This window comes from Squalius cephalus (assembly GCF_949319135.1).
Source record: "Squalius cephalus genome assembly, chromosome: 7".
In the NCBI taxonomy this organism is placed as follows: Eukaryota; Metazoa; Chordata; class Actinopteri; order Cypriniformes; family Leuciscidae; genus Squalius; species Squalius cephalus.
Window position 1 is genome coordinate 18,257,245 of NC_137128.1, and position 27,425 is coordinate 18,284,669.

Sequence of the window (27,425 nt, forward strand, 5' to 3'; positions counted from 1 at the left end):
ACACTCGTATTAGGTGGTTTTTCAGGCAATTCGCAAAAGAAATATTTTGCAAACCTGCAATGGAAACAGTTTTTGTGCATTTACAGGTCACCTGGCGTAGATGACGCGGTATGTTTGGACAGAATACGAGACAGAGTTCTTTATAAAATTCATATAAGACAAAATAATTACAGGAATAATGGTTTCTAAACCTCAAATAAATGCCACAATCAAGACTTCGAAGCAGATGTGAGGGAGAAACACCCAGAAACACCTGTGCCGCTCACAAGTAGGCTATAATAAGGGTTATTCCTTACCATTAATGCTTGGATAACACACATCTCCTTCACTTAATAATAATTGCTAGTGCACTGGCTGGGATATACATAATCCTACCAACGTCCGTTGCCATGGTTTTTGGAATGATTTTACTTATCGCGAGAGGAAGAAATTTAGTTTTAATTAGGTTTTTGTCGACATTTATTATTATTGGCTTACTTGATATAGGCTATGTTGAACTACATTTCCCATGTTCCCTATCCCTGTAGCCTTAGCCATGTTAACACAGGTGTCTGGCATTATGCAATTAGGAGAGGTGATTGGCAAGAGCCCTTTTGTATGGCCACATTCACTTTGTTTGTATGCCTGAAGAAGGTCGCAAGACCGAAAGCTTGCTAATAAATTGATCTTGCACAGTTTTTGAGTGTGCGGCTGCTGTATTTGTACAATTTTCAATGATGATTTAGTTTACCAGCACGTCACTACAAGACTTTATTGACGGATGAGCGGTGGCTTTTTCTATTTTCTATGTCGACATTTATAAAAAAAAATAGATACAAACAGTCCCTTCAGACGATAAGGTGAATGTCATGTTTACAAGGCGCCCTTATATACTTCTGGGTCGCACGTTGATGATGTCATGGGCTGTCGCCGGTCAATAGGATTGCTGTAATTTGATAGTAGTTTCAAACACCTGTTCTCAGGGAACAAAGGTTACAGTCGTAACCTGAGACGTTCCTCATCAGCACCACACCACACTACACACCACAGACCAGTATAAAGACACACATTCGGTCACTCCTTCTCTGGCTTCGCAAAGGGATACAGACTCCTTGCCTGCTCTACTTACCTAGTAGTTCAGTTTGCATGTCTCCAGCGATCTCCGAGATTCCTTAGGTAATATTCCCTGTAAGTCTCCAGTGACACCTGTGTGGATATACTCACCTGATACTTACCATGCTCATCCTGTGGTATATGCTCCTCCGTAAACACTATTCCCATCTGCAACCGAACTCAGCAACTACCTGGTTGCACAAAACTATAATCATCACTATCATTGAACTGTCTGACTGCGCTTTTACCTGCATTTTTAAAATATGCTTTTAAAGATTTGAAGTATGCTGCAAGTGCACATTCAATACAATTATGTAAAATTTTTGTTACATGGGTACATACAGTATGGGTACATTTTCTTATATCAACATGACAGGCAAATTTCTACCTCTAGGGAAATGTTTTCATTCTCTTTCACTTCATGTCTGAACATGTACATCTGTAGTTAATGAGATTTTCTGTTTATATAGTATATACCATTGGCCCTCATCCAGGAAGAAATGAAGTTTATCCTACACCACCAGCAGGTAAAATGATAAGAGTTTTTTTTTTCTTTATGAATAATGTGTTCTATATAGAGTTCACATACTGTAATCATTTTCTTTTCTGCTGCAGGTTATGTCCCACCTCAAGTCCCGATGGTCATGCCAGTCCCAGACAGAGCCCTAGGCTGTCCTCCGGGTCTGGAGTACCTGACCCAGGTGAATAACAGCATAACTCATGATTTCAGTGGAGTGAGCATTTCAATTCTCACAACAAATCATGCTCTTGCAAACTATTCTAACCCAAACGTTCAGGCAAAAAACCCTGAAAGTGTCGGAAGCTTATTGGTGTGACGTTGAAGTCATGCGACTGTGGTTTAGTTGGTTTATGGTCTACATTTAGCTTTGTTAGTTCTTCATTTTTGAAGATTATTATGATGAATACAATGTGTAAGAATCATACACTTTCTGCAGTAATGCTAAAGCCGATGGAAAAATCCTATTGTGTTTTTGTTGTGGGAACCACGTTGATGGTACTTCTGGGTTGGACTAAAAAAAGACATGCCCCCGGTTTCACAGACAAGGCATAAGCTAGTCCCAGACTAAAATGCATGTTTGAGCTGTTTTAACTGAAAGCAACTTGCAGTGACATATCTCAGTGCCATTGTTTTGTCTCAAGATGCACATTTGTCATGTTTATTAAAGCTATGTCCTAATTGAACTAAGGCCTAATCCTGGCTTAATCTAAGTCTGTGAAACTGGGCCATGGACTTTTTTGCACTCTCTCAGGAATAAGTTTTTATTTTTTATTTTTTTTAATCAAAAATATTTACATAATGAAGCTAGTATATTTCAATAATAAATACATTGGAAACAATTATTGCTAAAGGTGGGTTTACACATGGTTTAATGACTTAAGTCATTTTTGTAATACATGCAAGTCCACTGAAGTCTAGTTGAAGAACCTAAGTGCATTTTTTAATTACAAAATAAAACATGAACCACATATACAAAGACCTGACTTGAAACATGAACTGAAACATTAAATAAACAATCTCACCAATAGCAGCTTACAAAGACAAAGCTAGACAAGATACAATGGAAACATGAGGGTTATTTATTAGGGCTGGGATGATACACCTATCTGCCGATTCGATACTATCACGATAATTGGGTGCCGATATGATTTTTAAGAATTGCGATTCGATATTGCTATGTATTGGGAGTTTAGTTTTTGAACTCTAGAGTCTAGACTATGGGGAAAAGTTGAATGATACACTTATCATGCAGGTCGTATATCCGTAGATGTCTAGACTTGGAAATTAAGCTTTTTCCCCCGAATCACGGAAGCACCCCAGTTATTTTGCCAAGAGAACTCTAATAACGAAAAATAACGAAACAATAACTTTTTAGTCTTAAATGTCTTTCTCGTGTCCACTAGTAAGAGATATGATGTCATGTAATACTCACACAGCAAAATTCCCAATGTTAAATTAACACTCCCCGGTGTACATATAGGTCCAACCAAGGGTGTTAAAAATGAACACTGAAGCAGTGTTGAAGTTAATGAGATAATTAAGTGATTCATTAAGTGATGATTGGCCATTAGTGGTGACACCTAATGTTAATAAGGAGAATCATTGAAGGAAAGAGAAACAAGAAGAACAGAAAAAAGAAGAACTACAACTGACTTTGAGCCATTACACATTATTGCACTTATTATTACCAGTCTGACTTTATTTCTATCATATATCTACAAAAGTTCTTGAGATTCAACGGTAATGTTTTATGGAATTTTTCGTTTCAAGTCACCATTATGGTGGTCAGTGTTTGATTTAGTTGTGCTCTTGACCCTTTTATTTATTTATTTATTTTTTGTTAGTTTTTCTCTGACTGTTCCAACATTGTGTTTATAAAGCACATTTGTTACTGCAAGAGAAAACCTGCTCACAATATGTTTTGATAATGACATTGTTATCATGTAGTGACCTGATTCATCCAGAGTCTAAATCTTTGACTATATGCTTGATGTTGCATTTTAGTATTGGTTATTGTAGCCCTGAGATTTTACAGTTTGAGATCCAACAGCAATATTAACAATTGTGGAAATACTTTGTGCACAGAAACCATTGTGTTTAGACACACAGACATCAAGAATCAGCATGAATCTCAACAATGGTGACAATAAACAAACTAGTGACAAAAAGATCAACTCTGAACATCACAAAACAAGATACTAAAGTCAGAACAAAACAATAGCAAAATAAAAACAAACAGGAAAAACCAATGAAAATTACAGGACAATTCAGCTGCATAATTTATTCATGCTGCAATGCATGATGCGAGCCATGGATGCGTTTTGATTGGTGGCTCCCATCATGCACTGCAACATAAAGCATTTGTGTGATTGAGATTCATATGTAGATTCTTGATGTCTGTGTGTGGTTTTAAAATCTTCAGATCATTAAAGCGCTGCTGGAATTAGCTACTGTAATGAATATGAATAAAACATTTGTGTAATTGTCACAGGTCGGGGTGGAGCGCCAGCGGGCCGCCCACCCCTTCGCTTGCGTGCCGCCCCTGAGGAGCCGGCCGTGGACACGAAGGACATGGCGGACACAGAATTCAAAATAAATAGACTCTTTATTAAATAATAAAAACAATCTTAAAAGTCTCTTCAGTTCAGGTTATCTCTTCGCATTTCTCAGCACCTTTAGACAGAGAGAGGAATGGACATAATCCACAGCTTCCGCATTCTCTTCTTCAGCGTTCTCTTCGCGTTTCTCAGCACCTTTAGACAGAGAGAGGAATGGACATAATCCACAGCTTCCGCATTCTCTTCTTCAGCGTTCTCTTCGCGTTTCTCAGCACCTTTAGACAGAGAGAGGAATGGACATAATCCACAGCTTCCGCATTCTCTTCTTCAGCGTTCTCTTCGCGTTTCTCAGCACCTTCAGACAGAGAGAGGAATGGACATAATCCACAGCTTCCGCATTCTCTTCTTCAGCGAGCTCTTCGCGTTTCTCAGCACCTTCAGACAGAGAGAGGAATAAACACGTGTAACTCACAGCATTAGCAGGCTCTTCACTGGACTCAGACAGAGGGAGGAATAGACACGTGTAACTCACAGCATTAGCAGGCTCTTCAAGCATTAGCAGGCTCTTCACTGGACTCAGACAGAGGGAGGAATAGACACGTGTAACTCACAGCATTAGCAGGCTCTTCAAGCATTAGCAGGCTCTTCACTGGACTCAGACAGAGAGAGGAATAGACAAGTGTAACTCACAGCATTAGCAGGCTCTTCAAGCATTAACAGGCTCTTCAAGCATTAGCAGGCTCTTCATTGAGCTCAGGCAGAGAGAGGAATGGACAGCTATGATTGCGAGTGAACAGCAGAAATAATTCCCACACTCACATTTCCACCACACACTGTAAGGCTTCACTCGTGCTCATTTCCACAATAAAACTGCAACTCAACAGACCCACAGTGCACCAAGGCCTCCGCCCGCCATCCAGCCGAAGTTCTCTCTGGCTCTCTCATCTGTCTCTCTCATCTGTCTCTCTCGTCTGTCTCTCTCTCGTCCTCTCTCTCCCGCGGCCTCCCGCCGCGACCGCGGCCACGGCCGCTCACGTACTGCGCGCCTCACCTCTCCTCGTCCCAGGGAAGAACCACCCTCACTTTCTCTTCCTCTGACTTTTTATACTCTCATGAGCTAGTGTGGCCCCATTCAAACGCTCAGCGCAAATTACCCACACCTGCTGTCAATCCGCCACTAGGTTACCATAGCGACAGGCACTCACCCAGGCTTTGGGACGGTGTTTCGCTTCCCAAATCTCAGCGGGGACATTTCTCTAGCAGGGATAGTCCCGGGCTTATTTGTCACCCCGTGACATACCCCCCCGCCAATCCGCTCCAGTCCCTGGAGCGGGACGCCGAAGAAAAGGGAAAAAAAAAGGAGAGGAAAACAAAAAAAAGAAACAAAGCAAAAATAAACAAAAAAAGGGAAAAAAAAACTGGTCGCCATACCTTCGGCCCACGGTTGCTCAACTCAGGGCGGCATCCTGCCGACTACGCCATTTATGTCACAGGTCGGGGTGGAGCGCCAGCGGGCCGCCCACCCCTTCGCTTGCGTGCCGCCCCTGAGGAGCCGGCCGTGGACACGAAGGACATGGCGGACACAGAATTCAAAATAAATAGACTCTTTATTAAATAATAAAAACAATCTTAAAAGTCTCTTCAGTTCAGGTTATCTCTTCGCATTTCTCAGCACCTTTAGACAGAGAGAGGAATGGACATAATCCACAGCTTCCGCATTCTCTTCTTCAGCGTTCTCTTTGCGTTTCTCAGCACCTTTAGACAGAGAGAGGAATGGACATAATCCACAGCTTCCGCATTCTCTTCTTCAGCGTTCTCTTCGCGTTTCTCAGCACCTTCAGACAGAGAGAGGAATGGACATAATCCACAGCTTCCGCATTCTCTTCTTCAGCGTTCTCTTCGCGTTTCTCAGCACCTTTAGACAGAGAGAGGAATGGACATAATCCACAGCTTCCGCATTCTCTTCTTCAGCGAGCTCTTCGCGTTTCTCAGCACCTTCAGACAGAGAGAGGAATAAACACGTGTAACTCACAGCATTAGCAGGCTCTTCACTGGACTCAGACAGAGGGAGGAATAGACACGTGTAACTCACAGCATTAGCAGGCTCTTCAAGCATTAGCAGGCTCTTCACTGGACTCAGACAGAGGGAGGAATAGACACGTGTAACTCACAGCATTAGCAGGCTCTTCAAGCATTAGCAGGCTCTTCACTGGACTCAGACAGAGAGAGGAATAGACAAGTGTAACTCACAGCATTAGCAGGCTCTTCAAGCATTAACAGGCTCTTCAAGCATTAGCAGGCTCTTCATTGAGCTCAGGCAGAGAGAGGAATGGACAGCTATGATTGCGAGTGAACAGCAGAAATAATTCCCACACTCACATTTCCACCACACACTGTAAGGCTTCACTCGTGCTCATTTCCACAATAAAACTGCAACTCAACAGACCCACAGTGCACCAAGGCCTCCGCCCGCCATCCAGCCGAAGTTCTCTCTGGCTCTCTCATCTGTCTCTCTCATCTGTCTCTCTCGTCTGTCTCTCTCTCGTCCTCTCTCTCCCGCGGCCTCCCGCCGCGACCGCGGCCACGGCCGCTCACGTACTGCGCGCCTCACCTCTCCTCGTCCCAGGGAAGAACCACCCTCACTTTCTCTTCCTCTGACTTTTTATACTCTCATGAGCTAGTGTGGCCCCATTCAAACGCTCAGCGCAAATTACCCACACCTGCTGTCAATCCGCCACTAGGTTACCATAGCGACAGGCACTCACCCAGGCTTTGGGACGGTGTTTCGCTTCCCAAATCTCAGCGGGGACATTTCTCTAGCAGGGATAGTCCCGGGCTTATTTGTCACCCCGTGACATAATCAGTTTATAATGTTGGTTCAGTGAATCAGGCCAGTACAGCATTGTAATTTCATCATTTAAACATAACCATCATGACCTGGGCTTCATTTCCCAAAAGCATCTTAAGCCTAACTCAATGGTAGAACAATTGCAACAAATGGTCTGTATGATCAAATCAGGCTTATGATGCTTTTGGGAAACAAAGCGCAGGTCATAGTTTCTCTTGCAGTAACAAATGTGCTTTATAAACAGAGAGCTGGAGCAGCCAGAGAAAAACTAAAAAAGTAAAGGGTCATGAGCCCAACTAAAGCAAACACCGGTCACCATAATGGTGACATGAAACGAAACATTCCATACAACATTACCATCTAAACTTCTGTTAAATCTAAATTTAACTGGTAAAAATAAGTGCAATAATGTGTAATCGCTCGAAGTCATAGTTCTTGTGTTTCTCTTTTTTTCTGTTCTTGTTGTTTCTCTTTCCTTCAATGATTCTTCTTATTAACATTAGGTGTCACCACCAATGGCCAATCATCACTTAATTAATCACTTAATTATCTCATTAACTTCAACACTGCTTCAGTGTTCATTTTTAACACCCTGTAGTTGGACCTAGATGTACACCGAGGAGTGTTCATTCAACACTGGGGATTTTGCACTGTTTAATAAAACTATTCAAGTGTAAATCATATCATAATTTTAACTAAAACGTACAAAATAAGACGGAATCTAAAATATAGGTCCAATAGGCACAATATACCCCTTGGCGAATGATGTCCACTGGAGTGGACAGATGTATTTTCTGTCACAGAAAAAAAATGCACAAGAAAAATTATTAAAATCTGAATAAACGTATTTCTAACATCTTATTTAACTGAAAAATATGTTTTGTACCTGTCTGGTTTTCTGAGAATAAAAGGTTGTAACACCTATTTCTGAGGTAGCCTGCACTGTAAAAAAAAAAAAAGTTGCGAAAACTTAAAAGTTTAAGGCAACCAGCTGCAGGACATTTTTGAGTTTTCTCAACTTACGTGTTTGAGTTATCTCAACTTTTTTCATGTTAAATAGTTGAATAAACTTTAAAAACTGAGTTTGTCATACAAAACGTAAGTTGGATTTTTTACAGTGTGGTTCATCTCCTCTTCCCTCCGCCATTTTGAATGTATGATGATATATCTCAAAACAACATAGAGATACAAAGTCAATAATTGGAATATTAAACGTGGGCGTGACGTCTGAGGCTGAGACTACGTGTTTTGAGGTGTTGGAAGCTTATCAGGCGTCGACATTCGTTCGGTGTCAAAATTATGCTGCGCTGTTGTTGTCTGATGCTGGACTGTGCTAATGATGGTTTCGTTTTCTATAAAATATTATCAATGTCTGATACACTTATTCTTATTACTGTTAACTATAATTACCCAATAATGTTGGAGATTTTCCTTACAAATGCATAGCCTACTCTGGGATCACAGAATATGATGGGTCAAATTCATAGCTACCGCTCCTTATTTATTCATAACTGACTGTAATGTTCAATAAAGTGACTAATGTGGAACCCTTGCTATTTTCTAAAGCATATCAGATATTAATACATAGCCTATATAGGCTATATAGCCTATAGGCTGAGTGACCTCAGAATGACCAATGAATATCATTTTAATATCTAAGAAACCGAAGCAGCACAAAATAAACGTTTACCGGCACAAACGATTGAGCCTATATTTTGGGTGAATTTGGAGCAGGTCGGGGGGCTGGTGACGTCATCACCTGTAATTAAATGTCTAATATCTTAAAAACCTAAGGAGCACAAACAAAACTTTAACTGGCACAAACCAGCACAAACGAACAAGACTATTTAATTTGGAGCATGTGGGGCTGGGTGACCTCAGAATGACCTATACATATTCTTTTAATATCTCAAAAAAATGAAGCAGCACAAACAAAAACATGTAGGCCCTACAGCACAAACAAAATAAAAAACGATTGAGCCTATTTTGCGACATTTTGCATTGGGTGGGGGGCAACTTTACGCAGTGATTGACAGGGTGGGAGGGGCTGGGGATGTGTTCGGCTCGGAATGCATTTTCAATTTGCACATTGAATTTTGCTACATTTGCATTAAATGTCCCGCAACGAGTGTCTTAACTGTGAGTGTAAATGCAATTAAGAAAAATAACATTTAAATGCTCATTTTGCTACAGTTTTTGCTTGAACATGTTAAACATATCTAATCATTTCTGTAAAACATTTTCATTTTAATTTGGCAAAAATATCTTCAATTTACATATTATAACTAGTGTGTGAAATGGCAAATGTAAATTATATAATTGAATTTATATAGATAATTTTAATTTTGCACCAAACGTTGCACAAATGTAATGGAAAATGTAAATTTAAATACAGAAATGCATTGCCATTTTACATGTTGCATTGTCATTTTGCATATTACATTTCATTTTGAATATTTCTACCCATATGCTTCCTTAGTATGGTGTGATACTGTAAGGGATAGTTTACCCAAAAACAACATCCCAGATGTATATGACTTTCTTTTTTCAGATGATCACAAATGAAGAAAAACATGAATATTACTGAACATGAACATTACTTTTTTAGAAAAACAACCTCTGTGAGTCCATATAATGCATGTGATTGGGTGCCAAATGTTGAAGCTCCAAAAAAGCACATAAAGCCATTGTGACAGTAATCCTTACGACCCTGGTGGATAAATCAGTCTTTTTTTTCTTTTCTTTTCTTTTCTTTTTCTTTTTTTTTTAAATGAAAGCAATAGCAATTCTGAATACAAACTGTTTTGTATCTTTTATCTTTTTACAAATATACTATGTGAAAATACATTCAATGCCTATTTTCATGTCAGTTCTACAATGCTTCTTATCACAGGTTGACCAGCTTCTAGTTCATCAGAAAGTGGAACTAATGGAAGGTAATGTTTAACCATTAATTGCACTAGAAACACTTTTCTAAACCCGTGTCACATGAACACAAATGCTCTCTTTCTCTCACAGTTTTAATGGGATGGGAGACCAAAAATCAATATGTGGTGAAAAATAGCTTAGGGCAGCCGGTGTTTTTTGCTGCTGAGGAGAGTGATTTCTGTACTCGTATGTTGTGTGGATCGGTGCGCTCCTTCCTGCTCCATATCCAGAATAGCATGGGACAGGAAGTGATGACTTTATCCCGTCCCCTTAACTGCAGTAGTTGTTGCTTCCCTTGCTGTCTGCAAGAGGTATAGTATACCACACAACATGACCACTTCACAATGTATACTGTTCCATAAGAATTATCACATTGTTTTGCATCATGCTTTGCATTCTGGTATACCCACATCTAATAAATGGACTAATGATTTGAAATATTGCTACCTATGTTGCTATCTTAATGTCAGTACTGCTATATATTTCAGCTGGAGGTTCAGAGCCCCCCGGGCAGCCCTATTGGTTATGTTATGCAAAGCTGGCATCCTTTCCTACCGAAGTTCACTATTCAGAATGAGAGAAAAGAACCCGTTCTGAAGATTGTCGGGCCGTTCTGTGACTGCAAATGTTGTTCTGATGTTATTTTTGAGGTATGTTTATAAATTACAGCAATTATCATGTCATGGCACATGGCACTAAATATAATATAATATAATATAATATAATATAATATAATATAATATAATATAATATAATATAATATAATATAATATAATATAATATAAAACAGTTAAAATAATCAGCAAGGACTCTTTATTTAATTTCAAATAAATTGTTCAAAAGTGGCAGTAGAGATCTTTAGTTTAAATAAATTCTGTTCCTTTAAACTTTTAAGTCATCAAAAATCTCTCTAAAAAAAAAAAGCATCACAGTTTCCACAAAAATACAAATTACTTTTCATTCATTGAACAATCCTGAAAAAAATGTGTCATGGTTTCAACAAAAATATTAAGCAGCACACTGGTTTTCATCATTGATAATAATAATAAATGTTTTTTTGACAAATCAGCATACTATAATGATTTCTGAAGGATCAAGTGACACTAAAGACTGGAGTAAGCAGTAGGAACAAATTACATTTTTATAAATTAATATAGAAAACATTCATTTTAAAACTTTTATAAATTTAATAATGTTTCCACAGTTCTGTTTTTACTGTATTTTTGAAGAAACAAATGCAGTCTTGATGAGCATAAGAGACCCCAAACTTAGGGTAGTGTACAGTATATTGTATAAAATAATATGACACATGTTTTGTGAGTGTTTATGTTTGTGAATGCAACTGATGCTCATCAAACTAACAGTCACATGCTTATGTGATGCCAGGTGGTGTCACTGGATGAGTCCTCAGCGATTGGTCGAATTAGCAAACAGTGGACGGGATTTGAGGCAGAAGCATTTACTGATGCAGACAACTTTGGCCTACAATTTCCAATGGATTTGGATGTGAAAATAAAAGCAGTTCTATTAGGAGCCTGCTTTCTTATTGTAAGTATATGTACACTGCATTAATACAAACCATAACACTTTTTAAATCTGAGAGCCATAACAGGCCTTTTTTTCTTCTTCAGATTTTTAAACTTTGTTTATTAGCTTTCCCATCAAATGTTATGAATATTTCTTTGTATTTGGTTATAATGGGCATTTAATCACGTTGCAATCAAACATAGTTTTGCATAAAACAATGGGCTGTAATTGGATATACAGTATATATTATATATTCACATAAATGCATAAATCACAGTAATTTATTTAATTTGTCTTTTTCTCATTTTTAATATACAGGATTTCATGTATTTTGAGCACACTCAAAACCAAGATTGAAACCATCCTGGAGCTTTGTTCCCCATTTGATTACATTGTGTATTTCTTTTGAAGTGCAAGTGCTGTAGTTTTCTCTTTGAATTTTTAACTAAAGATTATGTGGATCATAGTCATATTTTTCCCCGATTACAGCATTAAAGTGTAAAAACATCCAGTTATCTCACCCTCACTAACAATTCTTCCAGTTTTCCTCTTCCACCCTCACCCCTTTTTCATAGTTATTTATATATTAACAGTAAAGTATGAACTTTTACATCCTTTTCAGACACTTTTCTTGTTGTCACACCACCTATCTTTATTTTTTCAAATAAAGAAAGGTGTGCCACCATAAAACTGCTGTAAATATAACGTCAGCCCTCTAGAACATGTCAATCTTTAACTAAACTAAATATTGATTTAAACCTTGCATTCTCATTTAGATAATTCTTCAACTTGGCCTTTTTGTATCATTTGGATTTCTGATATTGCTTAACGATTCCAATTCTTTTCGGTTCCAAGTTTCAATTCCAGTCAGGTAAAAACATTTAAGTCATGTCAAGTCAAGTTTATTTATATAGCGCTTTTCACAACATAGGTTGTATCAAAGCAGCTTCACAGTATTAAATTAAAACAATACATCAATGTTTGTTTCTAGTGGAACGTCCACGTTTGGTAATGCTGATCAATAGTATCGTTGATTGATTAATTAAATTAAATATCCCCAAATATCCCCATTTAGTCAAGCTCTCTCAGTTAACAGTGCTAATATGGAGTTTGGGATGGACGGCTGTATGGTGAGGCTTACCCCTTGGCGAGGGTATACATCCAAAGTGCTCTCAAACCCATTTAGAGCACAGGTTATAACACTTCAAGCATTTGACTCTCCTGACCCAGCCACGGAGGGAGGGTCGCGTAAACGCCCACTGTGCGTGCTTATGTGGACAGAACTAGCTCTATTCTATACATTCGGAGCAGCTATTAGTCTACTATGGGGGTTCTAAGTAAGTGTAGTGGAAAGTAGCTAAGTAGTGGAAAGGTAGTGGAAGCCATCCAATTGGCTTATGATTCTATAAGAGGCAGACTGTCCTATAGTTGTTCGCGCTTGTTTGGCTTCATCTTGGGCTTGTGTAGGGTGTGTCTATTCAGTACATTTTCTTAGCAGAGGGATGGTCTTCGCAGAATACTTTTGCTAGATTCTATAACCTTGAAATCCCTTCTTTTGTGCTTAATGTTTTGTCTGTGCAACAGGAGTATAATGAGCTGCTATTTGATGGCTGAGAGACTTGGCACCACGCCCCTCATTAGCGAGTGGTTTAGACTCGGTCGTATAGCCGAGAAAGCTTTTTGCTGCCTGTCTCTTATGTGCTTAAGCAAACAACATTCACTTCACGGTTCGCTTGGTGTATATTGACAGAGCTCCAGCAGAATGCTGCCTGCCCCTCTGTTAGGCATTCTATTGCACTCATGATGGTAAATAATAATCCGCTTATCAGAGCTGATTATACGAATGTTATCCCGCTTGTCAACACCAATTACATTATTGTTTCTTCAATCACTTCCCCACACCATCTAATACTGTGTCATGGCGCTACGTTGTGTGGTATATGTATATTCACTCCTGTTCAGCTCTTCTATTAGATTTGGGGAAGTGTTTTAGTGTTGTTTTTACACGGCAGGTATTTTATTCAGTTCGTTCCCCAACAGGTCTGCAAAGTGTCAAGTCAAGTCAAGTCATCTTTATTTATATAGCGCTTTTAACAACGTAGATTGTTTCAAAGCAGCTTCACAGAGATAAGCGTATAATTTAAGGTAACAGAGATTGTTTTGGCTTTATAGCAGAGTTAAGTTATTTTCCATCTAAAGTTAGTTTTGATTGATTTGCTTCCGTCGCAACGATCATTTGTTATTAAATTAGGGGCCGCTAAGACGACACCATTCCCTCTACACAGACTTTAAACGCGAACCTGTGAGAAACGCTGACGGCGTTCACATGCGCATTTAGAATGGGTTCTATAGTTATGTGCGTTTGAAAATACGCAGGTTTGGAATTCCCTACAAGCCAAGCCTAAACAAAGTACTTGTCTTTCCTTATAAATTTTGATAAAGAATTTTATTTTATTTTGTTGCTTTGGGGTAGGAACGCGAAACGAATTTCCCGACAACGCCTTATCTGTAGAGTGGTAGAGGGATCCTCCATAGGGAGAGACTAGTTGGCACTTCAGCACTGCGTTGTCATCGGTCCAGGCGAAGGTCCTTCGTCAGATCTGGATACGGCCTGGATCCGGCAGGCTGCAGGAAAACCTCGGGATAAACACAGACACTAAAATTAGCATAGATGCCATTCTTCTCATGATGTAACGAGTACATCAGGATTTATGGGAAGTGTTCCCGGTTCCGGCTGACCTAATCTATGCAGCCTAACATTAAATTATAGAAGTCTATAATGTATTATGTGAATGCTAGGTCAAAGAGATGTGTCTTTAATCTGGCTTTGAACTGACAGAGTGTGTCTGCTTCCCGGACAATGGTAGGAAGACTGTTCCAGAGTTTTGGTGCTAAATAGGAGAAGGATCTACCGCCAGCAGTCGATTTTGATATTCTAGGTATTATCAACTGGCCGGAATTTTGAGATCGCAATAGACGTGACGGACTATAATGCGTTAAGAGCTCGCTCAAGTACTGCGGAGCTAAACCATTTAGTGCTTTGTAAGTAATCAGCAATATTTTAAAATTTATGCGATGTTTAATAGGGAGCCAATGCAGTTTTGACAGAACCGGGCTAATATGGTCATACTTCCTGGTTCTGGTAAGAACTCGAGCTGCTGCGTTTTGAACCAGCTGTAGTTTGTTTATTAAACGTGCAGGGCAACCACCCAGTAGAGCATTGCAATAATCTAGCCTTGAGGTCATGAACGCATGAACTAATTGTTCCGCATTTGTCAATGAGAGCATATGGCGTAATTTAGATATATTTTTAAGATGGAAAAATGCAGTTTTACAGATACTAGACACGTGACTTTCAAATGAAAGATTGGTATCAAAGAGCACACCCAGGTTCCTAACCGACGACGAAGACTTAACAGAGCAGCCATCAAGTGTTAGACAGTATTCTAGGTTATTACGTGAGGAAGTTTTTTGTCCAATAATTAGAAACTCTGTTTTTTCAGAATTTAGAAGTAGGAAATTACGAGTCATCCAATTTTTTATATCTGCTATGCATTCCGTTAATTTTATGAATTGATAAGTTTCGTTAGGTTTTGAAGAAATATACAGCTGAGTATCGTCAGCATAACAGTGAAAGCTAATTCCATGTTTCCTAATGATATCTCCTAATGGTAGCATGTACAGAGTGAACAGCAGCGGTCCTAGTACTGAGCCTTGTGGTACGCCATACTGAACTTGTGATCGATGAGACATCTCATCATTTACTGCTACAAACTGATAACGGTCAGATAAGTATGATTTAAACCATGCTAGTGCATTTCCCGTAATGCCAACATAATGTTCTAATCTATTTAAAAGAACGTTGTGGTCAATGGTGTCAAACGCAGCACTAAGATCGAGTAACACTAATAGCGAGATACAACCACGATCGGATGATAAGAGCAAATCATTTGTGACTCTAACGAGAGCTGTCTCGGTACTATGGTACGGTCTAAATCCTGACTGGAAATCCTCGCAGATATCATTTCTTTCAAGAAAGGAACACAGTTGTGAGGATACTGCCTTTTCTAATATCTTTGACAGAAAAGGTAGATTCGAGATCGGCCTGTAATTGACTAATTCTGTAGGATCAAGTTGCGTTTTTTTAACAAGCGGTTTAATCATAGCCAGCTTAAAGTTTTTTGGTACGTATCCTAGAGACAAAGATGAATTAATGATATTAAGAAGAGGATCTAGGACCTCTGGAAGCATCTCTTTCAGTAGCTTAGTTGGTATAGGGTCTAACATACATGTTGTCGATTTAGATGATTTAATGAGTTTAGTAAATTCTTCCTCTCCTATAGCAACGAATGAATCAAATTTTTCCTCAGGGAGGCTACAATGCACTGCCTGATGCGATACTGTAGTAGACGGTTGCATAGTTATAATTTTGTCCCTGATATTATCAATCTTATAAGTGAAGTAAAATCATTACTGCTGTGTTGCTTGGAAACTTCTGGGCTTGAAGCTTTATTTTTCGTTAGTTTAGCCACCGTTTCAAATAAATACCTAGGATTATGTTTATTTTCTTCTAATAGGGTTGAAAAATAAGCAGATCTAGCAGCCTCTCTGTAAGTAATTGAGCTCTCCTTCCATGAAATGCGAAATACCTCTAGTTTTGTTTTCTTCCAGTTGCGCTCCATTTTTCTGGCTGCTCTCTTAAGGGCCTGAGTGTGCTCGTTGTACCACGGCGTTGGACTATTTTCTTTAATCTTCTTTAAGCGCAACGGAGCAACTGTGTCTAAAGTGCTGGAAAAGAGAGAGTTAAAAGTTTCTGTTGCAATATCGAGTTCTTCTAAGCTATCTGGGATGCTGAGATGATGAAACTGATCAGGAAGATTATTAATAAAGCAATCTTTAGTAGCAGAAGTAATAGGTCTAACATATTTGAAACACGGAGTCGGCTTTGCAGCCTTGGCTAAGTGCAAATTACACGAGACTAGATAATGATCTGAGATGTCATCGCTCTGCTGCAGAATTTCAACGGCATCCACATCTATTCCATGTGATAATATTAGATCTAGAGTATGATTACGACGATGAGTAGGTCCTGACACGTGTTGTCTAACTCCAATTGAATTTACAATGTCTTTAAATGCCAATCCCAATGCATCTTTTTCATTATCGATGTGTATATTAAAATCACCAACAATTAGTACTTTATCTGCAGTCAATATTAATTCTGATAGAAAGTCCGCAAATTCTTTGATAAAGTCTGTATGGTGCCCTGGTGGCCTGTATACAGTACCCAGCACAAATCTCAAACGTGATTTATCGTTTACACTATATATTTTTACATTAAGCACCAATGCTTCAAAAGAATTATATTTGAAACTTGATTTCTTAGTGGTTTTGAAACTATTACTATAAATTACAGCAACACCACCCCCTTTGCGTTTCAGACGAGGCTCATGTTTATAACAGTAATCTTGCGGGGTTGATTCATTTAAAGTAATGTAATCGTTTGGTTTTAGCCAGGTTTCTGTCAAACACAGCACATCTAGGTTATTATCTGAAATCATATCGTTAACAACGAGTGCTTTTGAAGTAAGCGATCGAATATTCAGCAACCCAAGCTTTAGCATTTGCTCATCTGTATTATAGCTGTTTTTTATTTGTTGAACATCAATTAAATTTTTAACCTTAGATGGGTTAAAACGTTTTTTGGATTTCCAAATTCGGGGAACAGACACAGTCTCTATATGATGATAGCTAGGTGAAAGAGGCTCTATGTGATAGGATTTATCTGACCTGGGTGACGCGAGGCCGCTAGCAGACGGTCGGTTTAGCCAGTCTGTCTGCTTCCTGACCTGAGCCCCAGATTGTCATGTTTGAGCTCTAAGACTATGAGCCATATTACTAGAGAGAAGAGCAGCACCATCCCAGGAGGGATGAATACCATCTCTTTTCAACAGGTCAGGTTTGCCCCAAAAACTTTTCCAATTGTCTATGAATTCTATATTATGTTGTGTCCAATGTGTAAACAATATGATTTATGTGCTAAATCCAGCATAAACTCCAGAGCTATATATATAGATGCCTCATTACCAGCTGTTTATTAGGGCCGCTATACGTTAGCCATCTGCCATATTGGAACGGTCAAACCTGGTCCGTCAACAATCTAGAGCAAGTTGACTGTGCGTCTGCAACCATAGTTAGACGCATGCATGAATATCTATATCTGCAATGCACTTCAGCAGATGATTTTGCTAAACTAACTACTGGTAATACAAGACGAAGGTGTCAGCTAACATGACATTTAAAAGTTATCATAGTAAAAGTAAAAACAGTAAAAACCATAGTAAAATCCTGTAATATTGAGTTAAAAACAGAAACCAACATAAGGTTATCCCATTTCTTCAGGAATTTAAATCTCTGCATTTCACAACCAGAAGCTGTGCCATGTTGTGGCATCATTGATTCTTACAGTGAGTGAAGGCATGCCGACCGTTCCAAGATGGTGAGCGCACCGACGTGTCTTGAGTGATCAAATGTGGCATCTTCGTATAGATATATGGTTTAAACAGGCGTCACTACCAGAACCTCACAGCAATTGGCTCCCGCCTGTGTTTTTCGCTTGTTATTTGCATAAAGTTCAATTGAACTGCCCATCCTTTTGCCGCTCTCTCTTTCTCCGGTCCGCTGTCAATCCCATAATGCACCATGCGAGTGTGAAGCTCAACTTCCAAATGAGCTGAAAATGCTCGCTCTGCTTCGTTCGCTCCATGCCAGTGGACGCGCACCATTAGAAATCCCAAAGGACGCTGTGGTAGGCCGATGTACAGAAGCCTGTAAGCTTTAAAATTTTCGTTCTTACTTAAAGCCGGGGACACACTTAACGACTGTAAGGCCGATTGTGAATGTAACTTGATACTTACGACTGATCGGCTGATTCAGAGACAGTTGCGTTCAGTCTGTGTTCACATTCGGTGTTTAAAATCTGCTGCAGTCGTTGGAAAGTCTGTAAGTGTGTTCAGTTCAGTCTAAGAATGTTTCAGCTAGTCGTTAAGTGTGTCCCCGGCATAAGAGATTCCCGCTGCAAGCTCGTAAATACATGATGACTCATGAAAGTAAACATTCTTCATTTTGTTTTGCCTAAAACAAATGACTGGAGAAACTGGAAGAACTGGAAGAGAGGGCTACTCTCTGAGAAAACAAAGGAAATTAACATTTGAACTCTCTTGCTATATTACCATCCCCATAGAGACACGATCACACTTGAGTTGATCACCTCCCAATTTACACATCATTCCCTTCACCCATCCCTACTTGAATTCACCCAAAAATCTATATGGTTTAATACGAACAATTATCATACAGTATTATACATGATTGTTATCATTTGAAATGTCTCAGTGCGACTGGTACAAAGGTCTCATTTCCACAGAGGTAAACCAAAAAGGTAATGAGGTGTGGAGAGTTTAGAGATATCTTGTTAACTGCCGTGGGTGCACGTGCCCCCATGTAAATCAACTTCTGTCCCCAGTAAGTCTGGGACGGTGATTAATTCAAATTCCCACTGTGAACTCATGTTTACATTTGAAAAGAGGTTTCTGCCTTGGTCTGAGTATTTAGGGAGATGCTGAAGAAGGCTTGTGACGATTTGTAACTCAAATTAGCCCGTTATGCGGAGTGTATGCAGGCACTCCACATCATGTATTTTATAATGTCAGGTTCGCATCTTCTCTCTTTATTCCAGAGCATTTGATGTTTTGTATTTATTATCTTTGAACTGATTATGAAATCGGCATGATACATTTACCTGACATAATAAATTATTACATTTGATTTTATTCCGACTGACTCTGAAATTGTTTTCCCAAGTCAATCAAACGGATTCGTATGTTACTGCAAGTTTTGCGTAAGATTTTGTAGGCTACTTGGTTTGCAAAGACAAGAAGTGAATTTCCGTTTAGGGCAGCAAAAGTGCTGCTTGACCAACCTAAATCTGGGTGTACCTCTGTTTTAATTTAATTTTACTTTAGATTAGTGTACGTGGGAAACCACGGCATGGCCAATCCAAAGCTATAAGAAAAGTAAAGTTTGTTGACTTATACCTGTAGTAGTGGCCATACCTCTACTGAAGTAAACGTTATGTTAAATTCAAGTGTATGCAATCACGGGGGCTATACCAAAGTATCTTTGACTGTGTAAGCATGAATGCGACTGATCTCAGGTATATAGCAATTACCTCTGTTTGGTGACCGAAGCTGGCGAGCTTGTGCTACATTAAATAAGGCGTGAGGAACTCTGAGCGACATAGCTTCCTAATATGAATGGGTAAAATATAAGTAAATAGTTAAATAGAACAATGTATTGCTAAACTTTTATATAATTTTTTGGACGTGCAGTGATGACGTCAGAACCCGAAAGACTAATTCGCCGCTGGTTCCTTTGTGGTTTTTTGATGGGATTTTATAATGGGGGTTTTCAACATAGTAAAATAAAGCCTCTGCTAAACATAACTTGTTGTTTTGTTCTAACATTTTGTTCTACAACAGTAACAGCACACACTATCACACCCTAAACTGCATTCTCTAGTGGTTACTTATTAAAACGTACGTTTTCAAAACTGAAAATAACCTCAAAGTATCGTCAAGTTATGTTTACCACAGGCTTTATTTTACTCATAGAAAAACCCCATATAAATCTCGAGGGCACCACTCCCAGCACCCCCCTGATAAAATATGTTCTCGTGCCTATGATTGAGCAATTACAAGTTACCGAAATTAACCCTGTCTCATGTAATGTATCTTTCAACATACATTTTGATTAAAGACGAGCGCTGAAACGACATTTATTGTCTGAATCGACAGAAAACAGCACAGACTAAAAGATTTTAGATTAAAAAAAAAACATATCATTACAGATTAAAATCTAGAAATGAATTGTCAACCCAGAGCTAATCCACACAGACACAGCGGACATGTTTAACTGCTGTAGCTTATCCACGTTGTGTGCAGGAAATAGAATTTCCGGTGGCCAAAATTTCGGTTTATCCCTAACTAGTAGCCTACACATGTGATTTCTTTAGCAACTGTTTACCGACTATGTTTATGGTATTTTTTGACATAATTTGTGAGTATTTGTGCGTTCAAGTGCAAGAAGATGCATACGAGAACTCAATTCACGCTTTGGTTGTGTGCACAAAGAAAACCGCGCACAGCGCGAGTGCTGAAACGAGTCCTCTTCTGTCTTCTTGTGCTTGAAAATGGTTTGAAATCACATTAAAATGCACACTCTGGAATCCAGAGCTGCCAACTCTCACGCATTCACCGTGAGACTCACGCAATTGACACTTTTCACACGCTCTCACGCCACACATCAATTTTCTCACTCACAGAAAAAATCACGAAGCAAAGAGGACACGGAGACAGACAGACTAGACAGAGCAGGTTACTTATGATAAAAAAACCTCAGCTCTCAGATTCTGTCAATTTTATTTTTATATTTATTTTATTATGAAATTCAAACAATAAATACCGTTTTGGCGCTTGTAAATGTGACATGACAGATCCCTAGCGGCACGTGAACCGATCATCTCTACTAGCTAATAGTAAATAAACACGAACACTGTTGAAAGATACAGTACAACTTACCGAAATGTATATTCCTCATACATAATATCGATCAATCAGTGTTTTTCATCCGCGGAAAGGGGTCAATCAAACAGCTGGAGAACAATTATGTCACATAACATTTACCTCAGGAAAGCCATTTAATGACCATAATATAAGCTATCACGTTAGAAAAAAAGAGCTATAGAGAGTATTTAGCATTAGGTGAGGTTTTTTTTTTTTTTTTTTTCTTGAGAAAACTTAACGCCTATCTTGTGTAGGCTACCTAATATTTATCCAAATGAGTCAATATTAAATCAAATCACACAAATTTTATTTAATTGAAATCGTGAAATTTGTGTCAAGCAATAATAAAAAGCTTACCAGAAATTGTACCATGTAAACATTGTAACATGTTGTCACTAAACCTAATAAAATTCAGTTTAGTTACTAAAATGTTTTGACAATCACAATATTGTCGTAAGTTGTGATTGTCAACACATTTTCCTGTACATTTCTGAAGGTCTCACTTTATCAGTGTGCTATTTTAAGTCACACATTCACTTCTGGGCTTATAAAGGGAAGTTAGCTTTGCAACAGATTCATCCCAAAATATGATGCACAGGAAATGTTTAAAGATGTGAAATTGCTGTTAATAGTGCTGATGGTTGAATTAGAGTGAAATAGTGCAAATAGTAAATATGATGTAACATTGCCAGTTTGTGTCTTTCATTGTATTTCTGTGATTGCATTTTGCCTTAACTTCATTGACCAACATTTGTTTTGAGGGTGGCTTGAAACAAGAAGCAAGTCTTTAAGATCAATTATATTTTGATATTTTTTAATATTGTTTTATGATATGGAACAATGGTTTCTATTAAATATGGTAATAAGAACCGGTTGTAAAGTGATACCTGCTATTCTCTTGAGAGGAAGTTATGATGAGGTGTAAATATAGCCTCATTTTTTTTTTTTTATATAAAGCGTTAATGTGAATACAAGGCAATTAATGGCAAAATAAAATAATAAAACGTTTCCTTTACCACTATGCACTGTTTTGATAAGAGGTTTCCTGTTAATTGTGGATGGACTGAGATTACAAGTCATGATATATTTTGTATTTTTTTTTCTAAGGAAATGGAACGTGAAGGAAACTGAGATATTGATCAAAGGGTTTTTTGAAAAGGCAGAAGCAGATGCTTTTAAAACACCTGGAAAAAATAGTCGATTTTGAAATCGTGTAATGGTCTAATGTTGATAATTTCCATAGATATAAACTCTCTATATCCATGGATACACTTCCGTCATAAAGCCAGACGAATAATTCGAGGTAATCTAAGAGGATCTGAGAAACAAGTAGAGCTGTCACGGTAAAATGGTCTTGAAGAGATTATTATTGTCAGTCTGTTTCGTTTGTTTGTAAGGGGTGTGTTCGCGCCCACAAGCACCAGACTGTTTCCTGGAGAGGAAACTATGAGCAGTGTGCGAGGAAGATAAAGAGCGAAGAGAAAACGGTGGGATTGTCTGTCATTAAAACATTATTATTATTATTATTATTATCAATTTAAATATCCTACCTCTCTTAGAGTGGGTTTTCGGGAAAAAAAAATAAGTTTCAGGAATAAAACAAATCTACGGCATCAACATCCACAGTACTTCTCTTTCATAAACAGGTGAGTTGGCATTTTAAATTCATGATGAAACGTATTGTCAGGTATGCTAACCTGTTTAATCCAGTTCAATTCAAATCAATAGGACTAGGTTACACACTAATAAATGTAGCATATTTAACGGTTACATCGGGTAGAAATACATCCTTAAAGTAACAACTGCACGTATAGGCTACATCTGTTACAGTAGCCTATAGTTTCCATCCCTCTGGAATTATTGTCATGTCATTGTTATGTACGCTAATTATGCCCTTTCTTCACTTCAACTATATTCAGCTAAAATACTGAAGGCCTAGTGGTATTGAGTGGCACTGACTAGAAATGATAGCACAAATTGTAACACTTTACAACAAGGTCTCATTTTAACATTAGGAAATTCATTAAGTAACATAAATTAACAATGAGCAATATAATTTTTTACAACATTTATTAACCTTTGTTAATGTTAGTTAAAAAAATGTTTTGGTGAAACAATTCATTAACTTGCTAACAGATACATTTTTGATCTTAAAATGTAGTTAATGTTGATATTATATAACATTAACTAAGGTCAATAAATGCAGAAGATGAAGTAGCCTATTATTGTTCATTCTTAGCTCATGTATTAACTAATGTCAGCAATTGAAATCTTATTGGAAACTGTTACTGCATAAATGATCAATTCGTTTCCATTAATCACATAATGAGACTGCTAAAAACATGAATTAAGGTATTCAAAAGGATTGAAGATGATGTGGCTCATTTAGCAATCTAGTTAGGCCTATTAATTATGCAAATAACTGATTGATTATTTGGTAAATTTGGTTTATTTTATTTGATTTTTATTTGGTGAATATTTTGTGTCCTTAAATGTTACATGGTTGATAAGGAAAAGAGGCAGGGACCTGCAAACGATCAACATCCTTTTAATATCAAAATAAACAAACACAAAATTAAATTAAAGCGGCTGCCTTTCACAGATAACTGCTGCACAAACATAAACAAAACACGATGTAAAGTCCAGGCGTGGTCCTCTCTCATCCTTCACTGTCATCATTCTCCTTTTATCCTTCTGTGGCTCCTCCGTGAGAGACATTAGGGCGGTGAGGCGCGCATTAGCAATCGCCCTGCTTGCCACATTAACTATTTGTGTTTTTTTCTGAATGAATGTTCATCATTTGCAATCGCGCCAGTGGCCACTCAGCACTCTACTTCACTACGCCGCAGCACCTTGGGGAAGTACATTGTATTTAGCATTTAAAGCAGGGGTGGGGAACTTTGGTCCAGGAAGGCTATTGTCCTGTAGAGTTTAGCTCCAACCCTGAAAAAAACTCACCTGATTGTAGCCTTAGTGATCCTGAAGACATTGATTAGCTTGTTGTCAGGTTTGATTAGGGTTGGAACTAAACTTTGCAGGAGAGTGGCCCTCCAGGACCAACGTTCCCCACCCCTGATTTAAAGATAATGACATCAGATGAATGATACTGTTAAGCAAAGTTTTTAACCAAGAGGTTCCTGCCAGTCCTGTTCTCTTTATTGTAAGTCAAATGAGTCAGATTACTGATATTCTCACCTTTTGTCTTTAATGGCTCTTGGAACCCCTGTCTCAGTCTTTGAATAGTTATGCTGAATGGGTTAGGAGTGGTAACACTTGAGACTGGGATGGGTTCCTATGACCTGGATTAGATACTTCATTTGAATGGTTTAAGGTCGTCACCCAGGTGCGTTGTCTCCATTTCCAAGTAGGGCTGCACGATTAATCGCAATAAAACCGCACGCGATTTGGCAAAGACTCCGATTATTTTATGCACAGCTTGTCAGTGGAGTTAATTGGTAGTAAATACTGCCCCATTTGAACACCAGAGGGCGCTCTCATGCAAACACGATAAATACGCCCCGCTGCAGAAGGGCATCATTCCAGAAAATCCCTATCGCTGTAGAATAAACAGAAGATTGAAACGCTTTGATTAAACATGACTTACAAATACACGACTGCCTTTTTCTGTGTAAGAAGGCACATCTCACAGAAGGATGCTCAACTGTCGTTATGAAGTGAGTTTGGAGTAAATGCATGTTATTAAATGTTGTCTGTTGTTGGACAAGAGGTTCATAAATGCTTCTCATGTTTTGGTTTGACGCGTGTTGTTTTTTCAAATGCACGTAAGTGACTCAAACTCGCAGTGCTTTTAGATGGAGCAGCGTTCACAGAGCCATACATCAATGACAAGCTGCGCATAAAACATATCGCAGCCTTTGTGATTTTAAAATCGCGATAAGCCATCTCGATTTAAGTGCGATTACATGTTTGCGATTAATCGTTCAGCCCTATTTCCAAGCACTGCCCGCTAAAATCATAAAAGTAATCCACATGGCTCCGAGGGTTTATTAATCGCAATTTACATGTAATCGCAAAGTCCAAAACACGCCGTAAAGTCCAGGCCTGGCCCTCTCTCGTCCTTCACTGTCATCATTCATCCTACTTTTATCCTTCCGGAGCTCCTCCGTGAGAGATACGAGCATTAGCAATCGCCCTGCTTGCCACATTAACTATTTGTGTGTTTTTTTTCCGTATGAATGCATTATGTTGTGATGGTTATTCTATGAACAAAAGCTGCAGTTTATAACAATTAGTAGCCTACAATTTTAAAAGTGATACAACTAATGTTACAAACCTCTTGCTTTTGAATTGTCACAAAATCAGGTGGCTACCAGTCGATTTTAGGATAAAATATTAAACTCTACTGTATGTTTTTAAAGCAGTGCATGGGATAGCTCCTGCGTATCTATCTGAGCTTATTGCTCTTCATCAAGCACCATCATAGGTCTTTAAGATCAAATAATAAGTCATTGCTTTCTGTCCCTCGATCTCATTTAAAGTTAAAAGGTGATCAGGACTTTGCTCTTTGGAATAGTCTGCCTCTCGAACTAAGAGAGATCACTCCTTTAAATGTATTAAAAGCTTGTGTTAAAAAAAAGCTTTTGAGAGGTTGGGCTAGTATCTGTATTAGTAAGTTGCATATTGTTTTTATGTGTTTGTTTTTATGCTGCTGGTTGCACAGCACTTTGGTCTGCAGGTGCAGTTGCAAAGTGCTTTATAAAAAAAATAAAGTAAGTGAAGTAAGTAACTTCCCAGATAATTCCCGGTGTTCTCAGCCTAAACGGTGTATATTAATGCCTTCCAGCTATGCAAATTCATTGACTATTAAAAACTCTTTTAGGCTGCTGAAAATTCCATTCCTTACAATGCATGGAAAAAACATACAGGAAAATATTTGCTAAACTTGCTTTTCTGGTTTGCATGTTTGCAGAGAGTAATTTGCAGCTGCCTGCCATGGCAACAAATAATGGTAAGTGTGTCAAAATCTAATCATAAGTAACCTGATCCTGACAGCAATGTGTTAAATTGCTGTTATACAGTACACAGCTAAAAGAAACAACCTGCTCTTTGATACTCTTTAAAATAGGTTACACCATTGACCTCCAACCACAGAAAAATGCAATTAATTCCGCCCCTCCTTATAGCCAGGGACCAGCCATACCAGGCAATGGTAAGGGAATCTATGGAAAATTTTATTTTTCAAAATTGTATCTCACTTTTTCAGATCGTGATGTTTAAGAAGTCATGTTCTTTCTTTCGCAAGGTCAAGTGCCAATGATGCCAGTTCCACAGAGACCCGAAGGCTGTCCACCAGGACTGGAGTACCTGACCCAGGTAGAGCTTCACTGCTGCGAATGAACAGCTCTGTATGCCACTGAAGACACTGATGTTTTTTTTCTTGCATGAGATATCTTCTCAGCAGTGGCGGCTCGTCAGGGGAGGCAAGGGAGGCACAGCCTACCCAAAATGTTGCCTCTCAGAAAGTGTATTTCTTGTTTGTAACTTCACCTCTGTAAGTGTAACCACCGCGCGCTTCTTCTCAGAATGTGCCGAATCTGTGAAACGCGAGTCTGAGGGGATGGAGATCAAATCCATAGCCGGAGACTTGTGCCTCCTTTGGTATAAAAAAAGTAGCCAATCACCATCAAATATTTCACTTTCAGCGATTAGGAGTGTTGAGAAACGTAACATGGCAGAGGAGGCTAGCCTCCCTTGGTATATCAACCAATCATCGACAAGACGTAAATTACGTGATATTAGTTTGAACTGCTACCGCTGATGTAACTATGGAGAGTAGAGATATTGAATATTTGATCGCAAACAAATTTACTAAACTAACATTCAAACAACAGCTAAATTAAAATAAAAGAAGACCCCATGCCTAAGTTGGATATTGGCTGCAGCAATCAGATTCACTAAACGACTGTGCTCTTTTAACACGGACATTTAGAAGGACAAAGTGATAGGCTAGGACTAGGTGAGGGAAATAATATTTATATTGTCTTGATGTCTGTGTCGTTTTCTATAAATACGGTATTCTATAAATACCGACCGCTAAGATTGTGTGCCTCCTCTATTTTAAAACCCACCAGCTGCCACTGCTTCTCAGGAAGTGGTGACTAAGCTTGCGTTAGTTTTGTGGCTTTGAAATGAATATGTGTGTAAAAGATTGTTTCAACATGTATTCCCTTTTTACAACACAGATTGATCAGCTTCTTGTAAAGCAGAAAGTTGAGCTAGCTGAAGGTAATATTGTGATGTTTGTTGTAGTTTTTCCATTGATATTACTTTGAATATTTTGAATGTGTTTCAATGTAAGGCATATGACC

General features: G+C 38.5%; 1 protein-coding gene across 1 annotated transcript in view; it reads left to right on the top strand.

Moving 5' to 3' along the window:
- Window positions 1–1,083: 1,083 nt before the first annotated feature.
- LOC307161800 (uncharacterized protein) overlaps window positions 1,084–27,425 on the top strand; it is a 31,066-nt gene continuing 4,724 nt past the window's right edge. Inside the window, exons 1-13 of the mRNA XM_079876744.1 lie at window positions 1,084–1,155; window positions 1,563–1,619; window positions 1,708–1,793; window positions 9,912–9,954; window positions 10,037–10,257; window positions 10,435–10,596; window positions 11,333–11,494; window positions 11,792–11,808; window positions 13,058–13,200; window positions 26,027–26,065; window positions 26,183–26,266; window positions 26,360–26,430; window positions 27,300–27,342. Coding sequence (XP_079732870.1) covers window positions 1,731–1,793; window positions 9,912–9,954; window positions 10,037–10,257; window positions 10,435–10,596; window positions 11,333–11,494; window positions 11,792–11,808; window positions 13,058–13,200; window positions 26,027–26,065; window positions 26,183–26,266; window positions 26,360–26,430; window positions 27,300–27,342 — 1,048 coding nt within the window. The 5' untranslated portion in view covers window positions 1,084–1,155; window positions 1,563–1,619; window positions 1,708–1,730. The remainder of the gene's footprint in view (window positions 1,156–1,562; window positions 1,620–1,707; window positions 1,794–9,911; window positions 9,955–10,036; window positions 10,258–10,434; window positions 10,597–11,332; window positions 11,495–11,791; window positions 11,809–13,057; window positions 13,201–26,026; window positions 26,066–26,182; window positions 26,267–26,359; window positions 26,431–27,299; window positions 27,343–27,425) is intronic.